Source organism: Ursus arctos, unplaced genomic scaffold (genome assembly GCF_023065955.2).
Source record: "Ursus arctos isolate Adak ecotype North America unplaced genomic scaffold, UrsArc2.0 scaffold_15, whole genome shotgun sequence".
Lineage (NCBI taxonomy): Eukaryota > Metazoa > Chordata > Mammalia > Carnivora > Ursidae > Ursus > Ursus arctos.
This window is the reverse complement of record NW_026622819.1, coordinates 31,611,213-31,630,501: the sequence shown is the minus strand read 5'-3', so window position 1 is coordinate 31,630,501 and position 19,289 is coordinate 31,611,213. Positions and strand designations below refer to the sequence as shown.

At 40.8% G+C, this 19,289-nt stretch overlaps 1 protein-coding gene across 1 annotated transcript in view; it reads left to right on the top strand.

The window, feature by feature from the left end:
* Window positions 1-18,653, top strand: part of PLCXD3 (phosphatidylinositol specific phospholipase C X domain containing 3) — a 168,724-nt gene extending 150,071 nt beyond the window's left edge. Inside the window, exon 3 of the mRNA XM_026506887.4 lies at window positions 12,046-18,653. Within this exon, the coding sequence (XP_026362672.1) occupies window positions 12,046-12,199 (154 nt within the window). The 3' untranslated portion in view covers window positions 12,200-18,653. The remainder of the gene's footprint in view (window positions 1-12,045) is intronic.
* Window positions 18,654-19,289: the final 636 nt, after the last annotated feature.

Sequence of the window (19,289 nt, the reverse complement as noted above, 5' to 3'; positions counted from 1 at the left end):
GCCTATGAGAGAGTGAAGGAAACAGGATTAGGCAAAGGGAGAAGCTAAGCTATTCTCAATAAAGGCCTCAGCCAAACCCACAGAAGCTCTGGAGCTGGAATGAACTTTCAGAATTGTCCCACTTTGAGGCAAGTACCTCTGTATACTCCTCCTCAAAGACCAGTCACTGGATTCAAGTTGTCCCCAGAGAGGATGTATCACCTTGAGTGAGGTGGCTTTCTTTGCTTGGGGGCAGTTCTTGGACAGAAACTCAGCTGAGAGCAGCTGGGAGAAGGACTGCCCTCAGTCTGGAAGGGGGGGGTGTGGGCACTCTTCACAGCAGTCACCCTACATTCATGCATAGAGAAACTTTTTCAGTCACTTGCCTTAAAGTAACCTAAAACTAGGAAAAATGAAAAAAAATTAAGGTAACTAACATTTATTTATTGTCTACTATGTATTGGGCACTTTAAGCATTAACACTAAAAATGGAGTAATAGCTAACATATACGGAGTTCTTATCTCTCATGTATTATGTTAAATTTTATATGCATGTTATTCCATTCAATCTTCACATTAGTTTCCTCTTCATATTTTGTTTTATGAGCAAGGAATCTAAAGCTAGAAAAGTTTTAGTGACTTGCCTAAAGTAACACAAGCATAAGTGAGAGTGCAGGATGTGAATTCAGAGTCAGCTCCGAAATCTTCACTCTTCACCTCTGTGCTCTAGCACCTGTCCATATCGTGTCGTTTTATCTTACTCTTGCAAAAACGCTATGAGGCATGTACCATTATTATCCCTGGCTGACAACGAAGAAACTTCACATTGGGGAGGTAACATAACCTTTCTTGAGGTCACACTTCATTAATAAGTCTACTACGGCTCTGCCTGATTCTAAAGCTTCTGCTCTTTCTACTGCCCCTGTATCGATTGTAGGCAGTCCATTAAAACTCGATAAATACTCACTTAACTTATGAGTCCTTAGAGAGTAGTTTTTATTTAGCCTCATGAATTTATAAGAGTCTATGGAATGTTTCCATTGGAATTAGCGTGAATGTCAAGAAAGAGGCCAGCAGCTACTTCTTGAGGCCAAAAGAAGCTTCATGGACATCTCCATTTGTTTCCATGCATTCAAGGCTATTCAAGGCAATTATGCAATTTCTATTTGTAGCAGTTCAGGTAATTTCAGAATGAGTTCCATCATTAAGGCAAAGACCATGTTCCACCCATCCCTGTAGCTGTCCCAACAACTGTCACATGATAAGTACTCAATAAGCATTTATTGACGGTAGGAGGGAAACTGTAAAGGTGATGGACACCTGTGGTTCCCGGGATTTCGCCTTGAAGGACTTTTTTTTACCACATTTTGCCCTCACAGAGCCTGTCTCCTCTTAACGTATATTTGATAAGTAATAACTTATCTCCCCGTTGTTGAAATTAAGTGCATACAGAATTCCACTAGAACTTCCAATAAACAATAGGTACTCAGTACCAAAACTGAATGGATAAAATGATCCTGCCTGGCAGTCAGGAAAAGTGGCATGTCCGTTCACTTGTGCCACCACAGTTCACGGGTGACTGATTTCTGTCGCAGACTTACATTACAACCTCTAATATCCCTAGTCCAGGACCCCCCAAGTTGGGAATCATTGAGAGGCAAGGGATCAACCTGGAGAGTCCTGGAGCTGTTTGTTCCAAGCAAAAGCAGAAATGTCAAATTTACTTTCAGCACAAGTTCAACCACAGCTGGCTCTTAGCAAACGGAAATGTTTCCAAAGAGCAGAAAGGCAGGGCAGATGCCCGCAGATAGAAACTGTATTGAATAAAGCAAATTGCTTCTGAACTTGGGGTAGCACACTCCCCGAACGGGGCTGTGAGTGAGGGGCTGTTTGGTGTGGAGAAACAAACCGAAGCGAGCACACTTGACCCCACGCGCAGACGCACTCATGCTCTTGAGGCCCCACCCTCGAAAGAAAACCCACCCTGTGCCTCCGGGCAATCTCAACCTCCGTGTACGGAACGTCTTTGTGTTTAGAATTTGCCGTGCTTTCTTGCTTGCCTGCTCCCTTAGAAAATTTGCAGACGGAGCGTCCCTGCTCGCGGCAGCTGACCCGCTCACCTTAGTGCTCCTGGCTTAGGCTGAAACACGGGCGGGGAGCAAATGCTGAGCCTGCAGACGCGGTACGGTTATGAACTCTAAACACCATTCTTCTTGTAGTTGCTATGATCTTATTCTAATTGAAAATGGATTTTTAACGGATTTCTTCCACACCACAGTAAAAAGGGCTCCCATTGCCAGCATCAAAGGAAACGCACGGCGTCCTTTGCTTTGATTTGACTGCATTGCTTTTTGCTAAACAAACACAAAAATAAACTAAACAACCTGCCCGGCACAGGAAGGAGATGAAGTAGCTTTCGTGTATTCCTGAGGACTTGGACTGTGAGGGTGACAAGAAGGTTGGTCGGTGTCCTGCACGATATGCCTGGTGTGACACAGCAGCTCTCGTGTCCTCCCGAGGCTCCCAGAACGTGTCTGCCGTCACGGTAGAAGCAAACCTGGACCTCACATGGGAAGAGTACCCTCATAGATACCATCACTTCGCGTGGGGGTGTGTCTACCTCCCAGTGCTATTATCCCCGATTGTATGATTAGGGAAAATGGGGACGCAGAGGGTTTGCACAATTTGTGCAAGATTATAAATAAAACACATTATTATAGTCAGGACCAGAGCTGAAATTTCTCTTTTAACACCAATCCAGTTTGTTTGTTTTCTTGTTACTTGTTTGTTCCTTAGTTTGTTTTTAATAAATCCCTTTCCCCTACTAGACCGCATAGACCAGGAGAGCAAGGGCTGCGTCTGTTCACTAGTCCCACTGGGTCCTCAGCACACAGAGCAGTTCGTAGCTCGTGAGAGGTGCTTTATAAATATCTGTTGAACAGACGTCGTTATCAAGCTACAAATGGAGCTTAAGCAGAGAATCCGGGAAAGTCAAGGAGAGAGGGATTTCTTCCTTTCTCTGCCACGGAGGGAAAAATGCAGACCGCTATGTGTGTGGTTGTGCCTTTAATTACTTTCTGTTTCACACGTAATAGTTGCAGGAATTTCATTCCGAAAGTATATAGTGCCGGTTACAGGAAGACGTGAAAAAGCTTCAGTCTCCCACGGAGGAGAGCTCAGGTCCTCTAAAACCTCTGGAGTGCTTGTGAGGGCATTCGTTTCACAGATAATTCATATGACTTCATGCTTTCTCTGCGCTCAATTTTAGGGGAAAAAGATTTTTTTCAAAAATGAGCTATTTTCATCCGACGTAAATCAGATATGCTGCTTCCTGAACAGAAACAGGTTTAGCAAAAAAAAAAAAAAAAAAAGATAAGCCTTGTGTTTTAGGAAGTTAGGATTGATGAGATAAACCATCTGTCTGCCTGAGGTTAAACCTACATGGTTTAAACCTACAGATGGAAAGGTCCTGCCTTTTATCACTGTGCCCTTTGGTGAGTAAAATGCCAACGTTTTTGGCAAGGGCCTCTTTGTATTTTGTCATTCTCTTCCTTACATTTTTCAAGTGCAATTTCTAAGCTTTCAGAAATGACCAGACTAACTGGGAATCACATTTTAAAATATGTCAGACTCGATTTTAGTTAGTTGGTCTGGGTGACTCAGTTGCTCAGGGAGAGAAAGACCTATGATCATAATTTTAAACTTTGCTGATCCACAAAAAATCAGGAGCGACTGGGTCTGGGACAGGCAGTAACAAGGCTCTGACATTTTCATCTGTAATCTTTCTCCCCAAGGGCATCAGGCAGTTGTGGAAAAATTAATGAACTGAATTTGGAGATTCTATTTCATTCAGTAAAAGAAATGTGTCATTGTTTAAATGAAATACGTTCAATTAAATTCACTGAAAGATGCAAATGTTTTATTATCATTCATTCGTAACTGCAAAAAATCACAGTTCAGAGAGGTTAGAGAAGTAGCGTATATAAAATGCATTTGTGGTCAAGGTATTATGTATACACACACACACACTTGAATATGACTTTGACATGGATTCCCAAAAAATTTGAATCTAATTCAATGATAAATAATTATAATTAATAATGAAAAAGAATCCAAAATTGATAGTAAATAAAGAAATCTGATTAAGTTTAATTCTGATAAACTTTATTCTTCTGAAGGTAGTGGTCACTACTATCATTATGACACAGACGCTCCTGACTCCCTATGTATAACCCAGGGAAAGTCATTTTGCAAATTGACTGGTCAAGCTAATTAAAAAAAAAAAAAAGACCTCACTTTCATTTAATAAAATAGCAGTGAATTCACAAACCGAAATCTGTGGCAGTAGCCACCGTGAGAAAAACGGGGCAGTCTTTTCACGAATTACGGAATTCTGTTCCTGCATACATCTCTGTTGGAAAAGTGATGTAGGGGCACCTGGGTGGCTCAGTAGGTTGAGACTGAGGATCCGACTCTTGATTTTGGCTCAGGTCATGATCTCATGGGTTGTGGGTGGAGCCCCAGGCAGGCTGCACGCTCCTCGGGGAGTCTCGCTTCTCTTCTCCCTCTCCTTCTGCCCCTCCACACACACTCTCTCTCTCTCGCTCTCTCTAAAATAAATAAATCTTTTAAAAAAATTTTTAGATAAAATCTGTTTATTTACTCAGTAAATATTTATTGGATACTCCGTCTATGCCAGGCACTGCACCAAGCACTGGGGATGCAATAGTGGGAAAGCAAGACAGCTTGTCTTCAAAGTGACTGCCGTCCAGCTGGGGTGACAGATAGATATTGATCACATATAATGACAATTCCCACCAGTGTTTTGAAGCGGTGACGTTTAAACTATCACCTGAAAGATGAGGGAGTTGGCAAGTGAAGGGGCATAAAAGATAAGTCATTCTGGCTAAAAAACAAGCAAACAACATTTACAAAGTTCCCTGAGCAAATAGGCCAGTCGAAGTTAGCAAGCTTGAGGATGTGGCTAGAATTCATCGAGGGGAAGGATGACCAGAGACAGAACGGAGAAGCCACAGGGGGGCCATTGTCCAAGACCCCAAAGGCCAGTGAAGGATTTTTACCTTTGTGCTAAGAGCACAGGGAAGTGATGGAAGCATCCTAAGTAGGAGTCAGACATGAGTTAGAAAGTCAAGGTCAGCACACTGAGAGTTACTTAACTCAGCACTTTAAACTCCTGAGTCTTTTCCTTTAAATCTTTTCAAAACCAGTTCTCAAAGCCAGCACATCAGAAGACCTCTGGCTCCTCTCTTTCCCCTCCCGTTGTTCCTTGGAGGGAGGGTTTCTGATTCCTGCAGATGTGCCTGTTTCTCTCCTAGGAAGCCTGCAGTCTGTTTGAAGATGCCTTTCCTCAGGCCCAGGAGAGTTCCACGGCCCAGGGAAGGGCTTTGAGGCTTCGCACACCAGGTTTGGGTTGTGAGCCTGCCTGCTCTTTCGCTACCATCATTTATTTAGCAGTTCTGAGGGGAGAGGCGGATTAGATGTTTGCCCCAACTGTGTTCCTGGAAACAGAGCCCTTCCAAGAACATTTCCCTAAGAGCCTCATCACCAGTCCTGCCCTCGTTCTTTCTGTCTTTGATTGGATTTGTGCCACTTGGAGAGACATCCCACAGGCTCATTTTTACATCACAACTCTATTACGGCTGGGTGCTGCTCTCAGAATTTCCTGCGGCCTTCCTTCTTAGAGAGTCTGGAGGTGGGAGGATGCTCAATACAGTCCCACTCAGAGAGAGCTGGGCACTCATCTTAGCACTTTACACACGCTACTTTAATCCTTGCTATTGTGTCCATTTTCTAGATGGTGAAACTGAGGCTTAGAGTGTTAACTAACTTGCTTACAATAAATACGGGTGCTGAGACTTGAGTAGAAACAGCTTGGCTCCAGATTTGACTCTAGTGCTATGATTTTATTTAAATTTTTATTTATCTTGAAGTGATTCTCCTGGTTATCAGGGTGGTCTTGTGACTAAACAGTCTAAATCTACACTATAAACCCAGCATCTAATGAAAAAGAGAGATTAAGAAAAAAGGTGGCATTTATAAGATAACTTGCACTGTTTATATAGTCACATCTTTCTTTACCATAAATAAATAGTAAAATATTAATACACAGATTCAAAGGAAATTCAATACTCTCTTCAGAATATATAACTTTGCTATGAAATATTTTCCTTCATAATACTAGTGAATGTTATTCAAATTTCCACTAGCAACTTTTTGGCTGCATGGTGGAAATAATATGAATGAATGAATGAATGAATGAATGAATGAATGAATGTTAGGATCTCATAACAGTCTGAGGACAATCTGAGAACTTTCAAAGGGAGACAATGTGTTCTTTATTTATATGTGACAAAAATACAAGTTTCGGTGTGATTAGATGGCAGACTTTGTATGAAATTAATAGATTCTTCCTCACATGGGAAAATCAAAGAACCCTTCTTTAATTGGACAAAATTAATGACAAACATTTGAGTGCACACAGAGTGAAGCTCAGACTCCACAGGCCGTCAAAGGAGGCTCTTAACTATCTGTGCCTTCCTGTGCCTTCCTGTGCCTCCCTTGCAGGTGTGTAATACAGGTGTTCCCCTTCTGTCCCCACACCTCCATGGCCCCTACTCTCTGGTCACCTTGTCTTTCCTAATCACGTCATCTTTCATGCCCATATGCTTCTTCCTAAATCACTGTGTTTAGGTCTGATTGACATATAAAAAGCTGTGCATATTAATGTATACAAGTCGATGAGTTTAGGGATAAGTACATACCCATGAAACCATCACCATCAAGGCCACAAACATATCCATTACCTCTCAAAGTTTGCTTCTGCCCCCTTTATTACTGTTATTATTTTTGTATGTGTGCGTAGTAAAGAACACTTAACATAGGACCTACCCTCTCAGCAAATCTTAGTATACAGTATGGGAGGAGGACATTATGCTTAGTCAAATAAGCCAGACAGAGAAAGACAAATAATGGATCGTCTCACTTACGTATGGAAATGCAAATAGTCAAACTCATACAAGCAGAGGATAGAATAGTTGCTAGGAGCTGGGGAGAGGGAGGAGGAATGGAAAAAGTGAGGGTTAAATGGTACAAAGTTTCAGTTTCGCAGGATAAGTAAATTCTGGAGATCTAGCAGACAGCCCCTATGCTTTTGCATGTACTGTTCCCTTTTCTGGAAATGCCTTCCTTCTTTATCTAATGAGTCATGACCAAGTTCAGATGTCTCCTGTTTCGTGATGTATTCCTTAAATTCCTCCTTAATTTCTGCTAAGAGACATAAATTATTTCATCTCACATGCTCCCACAGATTCCTATGCCCATGACCGTTGTACCATATTGCATTGTTACAGTTGGTTCACATCCATTCTGCTTGTTAGACTTTGTGACATCTGAGACCAAGATTTCTAGTTCAACATTTAAATTCAACAGATGTGTTGTTTTTCTTTTTGGGTTTCAGGGATTGTGGTAAGTACAGAGGATATATCGGTGACTATGATGTGATTTTTGTTCTTAGAAAAGTGTGCACTGACAGAAATAGGCATGGAAATGGATCGAGTCAATGCCATGTGCGATGCACAGTCAGGCAACTGTACTTCAGGAGCGTAAAGCGTAAGGAAAAGAAAGGGTTCTTCACCCAGCCTTGGATGGGAGGAATCGAGATAACATCTGAGCCAAACCTTGGAGGGCAAGTAGAAATTAGACCAAGGAAGGTACTGAAGAAAGAATGGTATTTCATAGAAAGGAAAGCCTGAAAAAAATACTGAGCATGTTGTTAGGGGAAAGTACAAGCCTCTCAGTATTCCTGGAGAACAAATCAGCACGTAGGAAGTAGTAACGAATGAGGCCAAAGAGGGATCTGTGTGGTAGATGGTGTGAGGGAGATAGGGACAGAGTCGTCTACACTGCTGAGAGCTAGGTGTATCTTGTAGGAGAGAGAAGACCTTATGACTGTTTTTGTAGAGGAATAAAGCATTCAGGGGGAAAAGGTTGTCCTGACTGTAGTGTAGAAAAAGCACAAAATGGAGTGTGTGGGCAAGGCTATGGCAACATTTCTCCAAGAGAGAAGAAGACGGTTTGAACTCCGAGGTGGCTCTAGGGAGCCGCAAGTACAATACCATCCTCCATAGGTGTGCAATACCTTTGTTGAATGAATGAATGAATGAATGAATGAATGAATGATTTAAAAAGCTAACTTAACTAGCTTATACCACGGAAATTGTTATATCAAAACAATACTTTATTACCACAAGAGTAGGGTTTTCAATTCACTCTATTCAACTAAATGTCATCAAAACTTGGCAATTAGCTATAAAGTTGCATTGTCAATATTGATATGGCACCCAAAGTGACAAAACTTCATTCTGAGGGGGGCAAATAAAAAATTTACTCTTCTTGTATATAAAACACAGCTATATAAACAGTATATCAGCAGAAACACAGACTATCTGTGGTATATCATGGACCAGGAGGGATAGCAGAAAAAAAAATTTTTTAAGGCTCCATAGGGGGGCAGTAATGAAAATGGGTTAAGAAATGGCCCTCTAAAAAATTATTATAACTTCAGTAGCATCAGCCAGTTTAAATCCAGGATATTGACTCTTCTTGTTCCACATAATTCTACTTAAGACCGTCTGCGTATTTGAGATTCAACCTGGCATTTTTGCTTGTTTTGTCTTTGGTACCATACTGACTTTAGGAAAGTATATCTGAACAGAAAAATAGAAATAGTCCCACGACTCAGAGAGAAGGCATTTTAAATGTAAAACTCATTTTTCATCTAAGGCCCGCAAGCTATTCCTAAAGGATGTCTCATCGATCCTCAGAGCAATCTATTTTATAGGGAAACAGAGCAGAGCACTCTTACGTTCTAACATCTCCCTATGGAGATGATAATTAGTTGCTCTAAATTCAGGCCCAGGAATCTTAATCTTAGAGTAGCAGAAGGCATCCGAGGAGCTGTTTCTGTGGTGGTCGTTGTTCTAAGATGGAAACTGGTTGCTCTGGACCCTCCTGTGACCTAGTACCTCAAGGAATCTGATGAACCAGCTACCCAGTTAAGGTCAATGCAGAGTCAATGCCACGTCCTACCTCCCACCCTTTCTTCCCAGGAAATGCCCAATTCTGATGCTTAGTCCACAGAGAGTCTGCCTTTCCTAAAATGCCAAGGTGATAACTGCATTCACAACACAGAGATATCATCTGCCGCAGCAAGGCCAGAAGGAAAAGTAATGGAATTCAAACCCGAGCGGCTACACACACGTCGCCCCAGCGTCTGTCTTTCTAATGACCTTGAACACACTTGCTGAGGGATCCAGATTTTTCATTGTAAGGTAGAATTATCTTCGGAAACTGTTGCTGTGAAGACCAAGTCTCTTCACCTTCCAGTCGATTCTCTGAATGCATTTAGAAGCGACTTTTAGAAGCGACTGGATGCTCCTCTCTCTGTGTCTAACGGGAAAATGTACATGCTGAAAAACGTGGGTCAGAATTTTCACCAGGTTGATGTAGTCCAAGGCAGTAGAGCCAGTTCCGCCCGGATGGCTCGGGTTTGTTAAGACTAGATTTGCTTGCTGACATCTGGAGAAATGCACATGTACTGCACCCACACTTTGGCTTCACAAACCAAAAGGGGCATGGCTTCCTTTTTGTGCTGATTTTCATGATAATTACATGCTCCTGGTTTTCCTTTTACTTCTATGCCTACTTCTCTTTTTCTTTTCTTGAATCAAGTTTTCCACCCAACCCTTACATTTCACATTTTCTCGTCTCCTTCTATAAAATCAGATAATCTTATCCACTCTCATAGCTCTAACTATGCTATGTGATGGCTCTTGACAGCTCTGTGTCCTGAATATCAGATCTGCCCTTACGTACCAACTGAGATCTCAATTCATATGTCCCAAAGCCACCTCAAAGTCAATGTCTCAGACCAAACTTAGCACATCCACTGGAAAGCCTTCCCTCCTGTCTTTCCAAGATTAGCGAGTGATGTCCACCTGCCAGAATACTGCTAGCAATCTAGGCATCCATCCAGGGCCTCTTCCCCCCTCTCCTTCTCCATCCCACCCACACTAACCAAACATCATTTTTATCTCCTCAGCCCTTTCAAAGATCTCGATTGCTGCTGGTGCAACGCCAGCTACCACTGCCTCTGTCAGGATGACTTTGACAGCCCTCTAATTGTTGCTCCTGCCGCTACGACAGTTCTGTCCCATTTACTGGCCCATACTGCAGACAAGCCACTCTGTCCAAATCACAAATCTAAGCATACGATTTCCCTAGTTAACAGCTGACAGTTCTACATTCTGAAAGCCCTCTTTCATCTGGTTCTTATCTCTTCTCTCTCCAACATAAGACTTCCTTAAATTTAATGATGTAACTGCTCTGAGATTCCTACCCACCGCCTCGTTCTCTCTCCCCAACCCCTCCTCTCTCCTTCCCTCTCCATCTTACCCAGGCATTCAAAGTCTGCATCGATTTCCTCACACTTCCTTTGTTGTGGCTCCGTCAGCTCTCAGGGCTGCTTGTGTATCCATTTCCCATGTAAACCTCCCTTCCTGACCCTGGGAGTCAGAGTCGGTGTCACTTCATGTGCTTCAGAGGACACTGCACAGCGTCACTAGCATCACCTGTGTCTCCCTGCCCACATGCCCTGCTACTAGGCACACACCATACTGTCAGAAAGCGAGGACACGGCATTTCCTACACGTGACATGCACTGCGTCATCCTCCATCACCTGTTCACGCCTTGACCTGGCTTATCTTCCTGATCCTCAACATTCAGGGAGCAGGCTTCTGGAAAGTTTTCCCTGACTTCTCAGGCCAAACTCAGTGACTGTCCTGTATGCTTTCATGGTAATGAGTCATCTTTTTTTTTTTTTTTTAAGATTTATTTATTTATGTTAGAGAGAGAGAGTGAGCTCAAGCAGAAGGAGCAGAGGGAGAGGGAGACAGAGAATCTCAAGCAGGCTCCATGCTCAGTGCAGAGCCCAGTGCGGAGCTCGATCGCACGGCCCCGAGTTCATGACCTGAGCAGGAACCAAGAGTCGGAAGCTTAACCGACTGAGCCACGCAGGCACCCCTGTAATGAGTCATCTTTTATGATGAAACTCAGCTTGTACTACTCTTCCCTGCAGGAAGTTCCAAAGCCTCCCTGTTTCACTCAAAGTAGCCCTCAAAAGCCCTTAAAACGGGGCCCTGCAGGATCTGTCCTCTTGCTTCATCTTTTACTACTCTCCCCTTCTTTTTTCCAAGCAGGCACGCTACCTGTTTAGAGCCGTGGTGTAACTGAAAAGCTTTCCCTGGATATTCACATGACTCGCACCCTTGTCCCTTTTCACTTTTGCACAGATGTCGCCTTATCGATGAGGCCTACTAACCCACCGTATTTTAAGTTGTAATCTACACCACCCCGCTCTACCTGCACACTCCTAACCCTTTTCTGTCCCCATTTTATAGCACTTACTCCCTCCTATCAAATGATATCATTTATTTGTGATTATTATTTAGTATTTGTCCCTCTTTGTCCTGATTGTATTATGTTAAAATTTTTTCTTTATCCACTTGCCTGCCACCAAATCACCTCCTCTTCGGCTGCAGGGGTTTTGTCGTTGCATCTGTTTACAGCATCCAGCACATTTCCTGAAAATAGCCGGCTCGTAATAAATGTTTGTTAAGTGCATGTATTCATCTCTGACCTCACCACCCCATAGCTTTGCAGGGTTTGCAGTCACACCATGCCAAACTAGAATGTGAGTGCAAGAGTGTCGTTTTCTTAGTGAAAAAGCTGCACTGTAAACTCTCACACATCTGAGAGCTCCAAAGACGAAAATTCCACTACGGACCGCTATGGTGAATGCTTCTCCGGCAGAGTCCCTTCAGAGGTTAAAAATTTACCATTGTCCATTTGGCTTTTTTCTCTATCCTGTGTCTCTAATTGGGGGATTTATTTCGATATGTTAGAAAACTAAAGGAAAGCCTGGGTATCCTAAGCTTGAAAAACAGTATCTTGCCTTCTGTGACTTCTCTTTTTCCTTCCTTTCTCAGAGCTCTTCCTGCCATGATGCAGTGGGTCCGCACTCAGAAGCCAGGAGAGAGTGGCATCAATATTGTCACTGCTGATTTTGTAGAACTGGGTGATTTCATCAGCACTGTCGTAAAGCTCAACTATGTCTTTGAGGAGGGAGAAGCCAACACTTGATAGGACCATTTGGAGCAGCCGCGAGTAAGATAGAGAAGACTCATTGTATTAGGCATATTATCTCTAAACACTCCGATCTTCCTATTCCACTGGTCTCTGAGGGGGTTAGGCTGGTAGTGGGTGGGAAACGGGGAAACCATTTCTTCAGTGATTATTATCGTACTGCATTACTATAAATATTTCATTCCCATTTGATGAGCAAAATCTGCTTCTAGTGTTAAGGATAAAAAAAGACCAGTGAATTTTGTTTTTCAGATTTAGTCTTTGCAATGTGTAACTCATGAGTGTTTACTTGACTGCGTTTCTGATTTCAGCCTAGGGCTCCTACACTGATTGCTCTAACTGAACCTTTCCACTCCCTCTCTCGCTCGCTCTTTTTAATCAGATGCCGTATGGGACTCAAAATAATTGAATGCCCAACATAATGTGTATTACACTGTCGTACTGAAATTTGTTTTTGTGAGACTTGGTATAATATAATATTCTGTAGTCATCTGCAATTGATGGATCATTGCTAACTTTTGGTCGTAGAAAATATGCATCAAGTCAGTTTCCCTGCATCAGTAATATTGGAGGACGTAATCAGTGATCTTTGTGTTATATGAAAATAACAGTGTTTCACAGTATTTCTATTTAAGGCAGCTATAAATATAGTGTAAAAACTTTTTTGGAAGAACAATTAGTGCCAACTCTGTAGTGAAAGGTGGCGGAGGGGGAAGAGATAGATGCCATTTTAATTCAGGAATCTCTTAAACAATATCGCCCTGCAAATGCTCAGTAAATGAAAAATAATGACAAATGTGTTAAAATCGGGAAACTCTGAAAAGAACTCTTACAAAAATCTCCCCTAACAATTCTCTTGATTTAAAAAAGAAAGATAGAAAAGGAAGAAGAAATAAATAAAAGATTGTGCAAGCTTTCCTACAAGATTGGGATCTCCAAATATGTAATTCTAAATCCCAGATTTTGAGGAACATATTTTGAGAAGCTTCAATTCAGATTTTTACCTGAAGTTGAGGAAAGAGGAAAGATGGCAGAAAGAATTCGAGTTTTTGAAACAATGTCCATAAAATCTCAAAGATCCATGAAATGTCTTTAGGGGATTCTTAAGTACACGTGATCTGGGCAGACGCACTGAAGATTAACACTGACCCATCATTTCTGGATTCTGTCCTACCCCAGGATCGAGACGGGGCAGAAGCAAAAGTTTCACAGAACCTTTCAGTGTCCCAAGATTTGATAGTCCGGGTCTATGGTGAAGAAAAATGGTAACAGGACTTTGAGTCTCGCTTCCTCCGTGATGTCTTTGTGATATTTGACAACTCTAAGATAATTTTAAGAGAGCACGATAACCCTCAACCATGTGCCTCACAGGAATATTGTGAGGCACTTCTAAAAATCTACAAATTGCTGACATTCTTATAATTATGAATTATTTTATCTTCATGTTTAGAAATAATTGCTCCTCAGTAGTTCCCTGGGAAAATGCAGTCCCTGCAAAGTAGGGCCATAGAAAAATAAAAGCAGGCCCTCAGTTTTTAATTAATTTAAACATAGGACACGTGGTTTAATCTCTTAGACCTAGGCAAGGGGGTTGATTATGTCAAGATTATGAATAATCAAGAGCTGGTTACAAGATTATAAATACTCATTGTCAAAAAATAGTACTTATTAGCAGCTGCAGGGAAGCAAGAGAAATTGTTTATACTGAAGAGAATGTTTATGCAGAGTGTGTAGGTCTGCTCAGTAGACCCGGTAAGATGCATATACACGCAACAGTTCCACAGTCCAGTTGTGTGTCTATGTCTCGCTGCACACAGTATGCCAACGTCCACCCACTCCTGCTAGTGGACAGATACAAATGCGCACAGACACACAGACATGGGCAGACACAGCCACAGTTATTTTCAAGCAAAAACATTGATGATATGAAATAATTTAATTTTGGGACTGAAACCCTTAACAAGGTATGAAAACAGTGATAAGACCTTAGAAAGTAGAGTGGCTGACCATATTCAGATATTTTTGTAAAAATATTCTAGCTGGGGACTTAATTATTTATAAATATAGTTTTCTTTCCACCTTCCCTCCCCTTGCAGTTTGTCTTTTTAGCTCTTTCATCTGCTCTTAATGTGCAATTGAATATGAATCATTTTTAAAGGACTCTGGATTATTGAAATCTTCGTCCTGTAAATTTGCTTTGTGAGCAGATTTTCTCTCTGATGATTCACGATTCATCCCTAGGGAGGATCTTCAGCCAAGCACACTTGCAATGACACAAGGATTTAACTTATAAATAGGACAGAAAACAAATCTTTCAACATATTAATGAAGAATGAATAAAATATAGAGGTAACTATGTTGTATTTTCCTGACCTTAGATGCTTTCTTATAATGTTTGCTTAGAATTAGCTTTGTCATATTTGTCATTTGGGTGCTGGAAAAAACAAACATGCTGAAGCTTTAGACTAATTGTGCAGTTTTTTAACTGGAGAAAGCTTGTTATTGCTATTAATGATATGCACACAGAAACCTTGTTTGACAAAAAGTACTTTCAAGTCAATGCTATGGTTTCCATGTGGACATACAGTCCCTCTGTAGCAGGCACCGAGAGTAAATGGACTTGCCTTAATTTCTAAAGGAGGGAACAGGTAGAAGTGAACTATGGGTCCTCCAGCTAGAGGGAGAGTCACCAGGATGGAGTCCTTGGAAAAGAGAATGGAGAGAAGGCGACTTTGGCTGTCTTCTGTCCATTGACCCTGCCCTGGAGCACATTTAGGGAGCAGGCTGTGGGCCTTCAATAAAAAGTGCGGGTGAGGACTAGTATTATGCAATCAGAGCTTACCCTCAGCCTCTGCTCCTTTGTCTTAGGGGGGCATTGTCTTTCCCGAGAGCTAGGAGCACAAGGGCTACAAATAGGCCCCAAGATAGTAGACGATACATCTTGGTGCACTTTTTTTTTTGCTTTCTTTTTTCTTTTGCTTTTTGCTTTTTCTTGAGACTATATCACAAGTCCTGCAAGGCAAAAAACAGAAACAAAATCCAACTTTTACCCAATCTGCAGCAGGAAATCAAAGGAGTGGGTAGGATGAGGGAAAGTATGCAAAGAATATCATTTTTTGGTTTGCTTTCCCGTCTGTAATTTTGAAGGACCAAAATGGTGAACACTCCTGCCATTATCATCTATGTCTCCCTTATTACTACACGATCATATGAGTGCAGAGAATGAGGAGGCATCTTTTCAAAGCCTTAGGATATTCTATATGATGACCTCAATATTCACTTTCAGCCATACTGGGAAAACTCACTTTACAGGGAGCGCCACCTAACAGGGAATGTACTAGAGCATGAAGTGTTTGGCATATATGCACCTGTATGTGTACACACATGCAAACACACACACGCACACACACACGGGATGCACATCTCACACACACATTATTCAAGTTAAAACTGCACTCTCTAATCACTCAACTTGATTCTATGCCATTTTAACTCTTAAAACCAATATTTCCTACATTCATAGGCATAAACATAAATTCAGATATTTAAATATTAAAGAGGAGAAAGAAATCACTGAAAACCAGTGAAAAATGAGACCATCATAAATAAGAAATGCCTAGTATAATAGTCTAAATACGTCAATTACACTTCAACCTGGAGAAGTGAAAATGGACTTGAATATAAATTACAAACAAACACTCATCTTAAAGCTGTTTTAAGTTCTTTGAGGTCCGGGCATGTTTTAGCCAGGGTTGCCTGTTCAGTTTCTCCCCTGTTAGCAGTCCAGCCTGGGAAGTTGGACGTCTCAGGAAAGGCGTGTGCTCATGAGTTTCCAGTTCTAGAGTTTCACAGATCCAATGACACAGTCTCCTAAACTTTGGTTACTCATCCGAGTGAGAGCGCCATAGGCTGAGTGCTTGAGTTTTGAATTGCTAACAGAAAATAATGCACAGTGTCCCTCAGGATATGCCAAGCAAGGTTTTTAAAAGTATTTTATTTTACAGCACTCTAGTCTCTTCAACTAGATTTCAGTGACACGATGGTGTAAATGCTAATTTGCCATAACTTCTTGGTGGCTCCTGTGTTACATACAGTTTTAAATAATGCTCTAAATGGTTTGTTTTCCCAACAACACCAATAAAATATTCTGTAGAATTTGTAAAATGTATTGATTGAGTCTGTTGAAAACTGTGCAGTTTTGATTTCATTTGTGATACTATTTCGTAGATATTAGTTCTAAATGTATATTTGTATGAGTCAAAAGTATGTGCTTGTATGTGGTTGGTGTGTTAATATATTGTATCTTATCAAAAATCAAACTTATCCTAAAGAAAAAGGGCACATTATGACCAGCCTTAATTCATTGCCATTTTTTGTTGTCGTAATTTGGGATCAAAATTTAAAGAGAAATTACGTTTTTGTTAAAATAGCCTTTTAAAAAAAATCATATGAGGAATGTGCTTTAGAAATTATCTGAGTTCCCCCAAGCAAATACTTAAGCTTGAAGAGCACCTGAAGCTTCTGGAAAGTTTCCAGTGTCAATCATTTATTAACTTCATTATCATGCAAAAAAGTTAGATTCATGTTTGTTTCCATCAGCAACAGAACCAGTGCACTTCTTCCAAACACGGAACCATTCTGTTTGTGAGGATAAATTTTCCAGGAAAAAGTGTTTTTTCAAACCATTGCTTCTTAAAAATTGGATCTTCTCAGTTAAGATGAACTGCCTAGGCTCTGTGAGAGTCGCTGAAGACCCATCAACATTAGGTGGCATACACACAGGCATACAATATCCTTTTACACCTTTGCTATCTGCCTACGTGTAGTCTAGCAATAGAAAATGCATGACTAATTCAAGGATCTGCATGAGTTGTCATGCTCAAAGCAAAAACGTTGTAATCTTCCTTGAGCCTGGGATCTGGGTGTGGAATATTAATCAATCTTCTTATTTCCTCTTCTTTCTCTATCGTCAGTTATTTCTTTTCCATATTTAGGCTTGCCAGATAAAACACAGGACACCCAGTGAAATTCAAATTTCAGATAAACAGTATTTTTTAGCATAAGAATTTCCAAAACATTTCATGAGACATACTAAAAACTGATTCATTGTTTATCTGAAGTTCAAATTTAACTGGCTGTGTCCTGTATTTTTTCCTCTGGCAATCCTATCCATCTTGACTCTCTCTTTTTCAGTTGGGCTACCTATAAAGGGTGAGATCCTACCTCCTTCTAAACCCTTATATTAATATATCTCATGGAAATCTATAGTCCCAATACCCTTCGTGAAGGAAAATGTTGGTCCATACCGAGTTCCACGGATGCTTTACAAAGGACCAACTCAAATAAAGATGGCATAATCAATCAAGCAAGTGCCTCTGTATGATTAATGCCTCCACATTCAAAATTTCCCTTTACCATCCCGTTGCAAGATCCAGAGTCTCCCCCACTAGCCCCTTAAGTAACATTCCCCAGTAACTGGGACACCCAAAAACACACTACACGTTAAAAATGTCCCTGGGAAGTGGTAGCACCTTCCAACTCAATGCCAGCACCTCTTTTAAAAGTCAATTTCCTCTTCATTCGGAGAGGTAACAAACTAATCCGTTAATCCCCTCATTTAACTCCCCACCACAAATTACTTTTATCAGTTTAGAACTGATCATCTATGGAATTATTGGACATAGAAATTGGACATAGAAAAAAAAAACTCTCTTGATTGCTGAAAAAAGAGAAAAAAAGAGTCCGGGATATAGATACAGCCTTGTCAGAGCCACCTCAGGAGACTGGGTTGGAGTTGGGCAGGGGATAGAATATGGACCCTGACAATGAACCGGTACCTGCCAGGGAGATTTGCCAAAGCAAATTATAACAACCAGCCTTTTTTTTTTTTTTTTTTGAAGGAATTGAAAACTCAAGACACCCCAGGGTAAGAACAATGAGATCTAAGGCCACTTTCTAGAACAGTTTGCAGAGAATAGAATTATGTTGGAATTCCTAAAATAGAGTTTTCAAAGACCATTTTATCCAACAGTGAATCCTTGACATGGCCTGAATGTGGATGGAGTTTTGGAATATTTTTGGTACCTACCGCCTCTTTTGAAATTCCTGTAAGTGACAAGAAAATCCAGATTCCTTAATATAACGTTTCCATCTCATGGTCCCTGCTTGCACACGTTTGTATTGATTTGCTTCATTTCTAAAGGATGGGAGTTTGCAGAGCTGGTGACATTTCCTTCATCAGACACCAGAAATGCACCAGAGGGAGACAGATCTGTGCCTTCTCTTTTTAGGATCTGGTCATTGATACTTTAATAAATGTGGTGTAAAGAAAATACATGCCTACCACTATTCTGTTTAGCAAATGTGAATTTTTTGGATAAGATTGTTGTTCTTAATGTAAAAAATAACTTTCTTTGTATCCAGTGAAATGCCTAATAAAGTCCTGGTACCAGTTATCTTCATTTTTTTATTTCGTATTTATCAGTGCTTCATTATAAGTCCAAAAGTAAATCTCTTAAATAGAACATGACTCAGAGCACGAGCAAATATAATTATTTTTTTTAAATATGAATCATCATATAAGGATTTCCTCTGTGAAAGGATATATTCTTCACCAATAAGGCAATGCCATGAGTACTTCCATTACATCAAAGTTAGGTATCTCCAGAGTCTGATGCTCTTAGCTTCTGATATTACCACACAGAAGACCAATATTAATATAGCAATATTACATTAATTCAGTATTATTTTTATAAAATGCCATTTTTGAGGTTAAAAGCTTAGGGTGAAGGAAATCTACTTTTGCTGAACCTTCGCTATGCTCAATGCATGAAACACTATTTCAAAAAGGAAATGGCCTTTGTATTTCACCAAATAAACCCTATGTCCTGGGGTTAAATCAGCCTTCAAACAAAATGTAAACATTGTGATAGTAATTTAAAGACAGTCCAGTAAACAAAACAAAACAAACACACAAAAAACATGTGGTCCAAGATTATTTTGGGGGCTGAACTTGGGCGTAAGTCCCCCCAAAAGTTCTGCTTGTTACACACATTGGTGGGTTCATGACATTAGAGGATTTCTATTT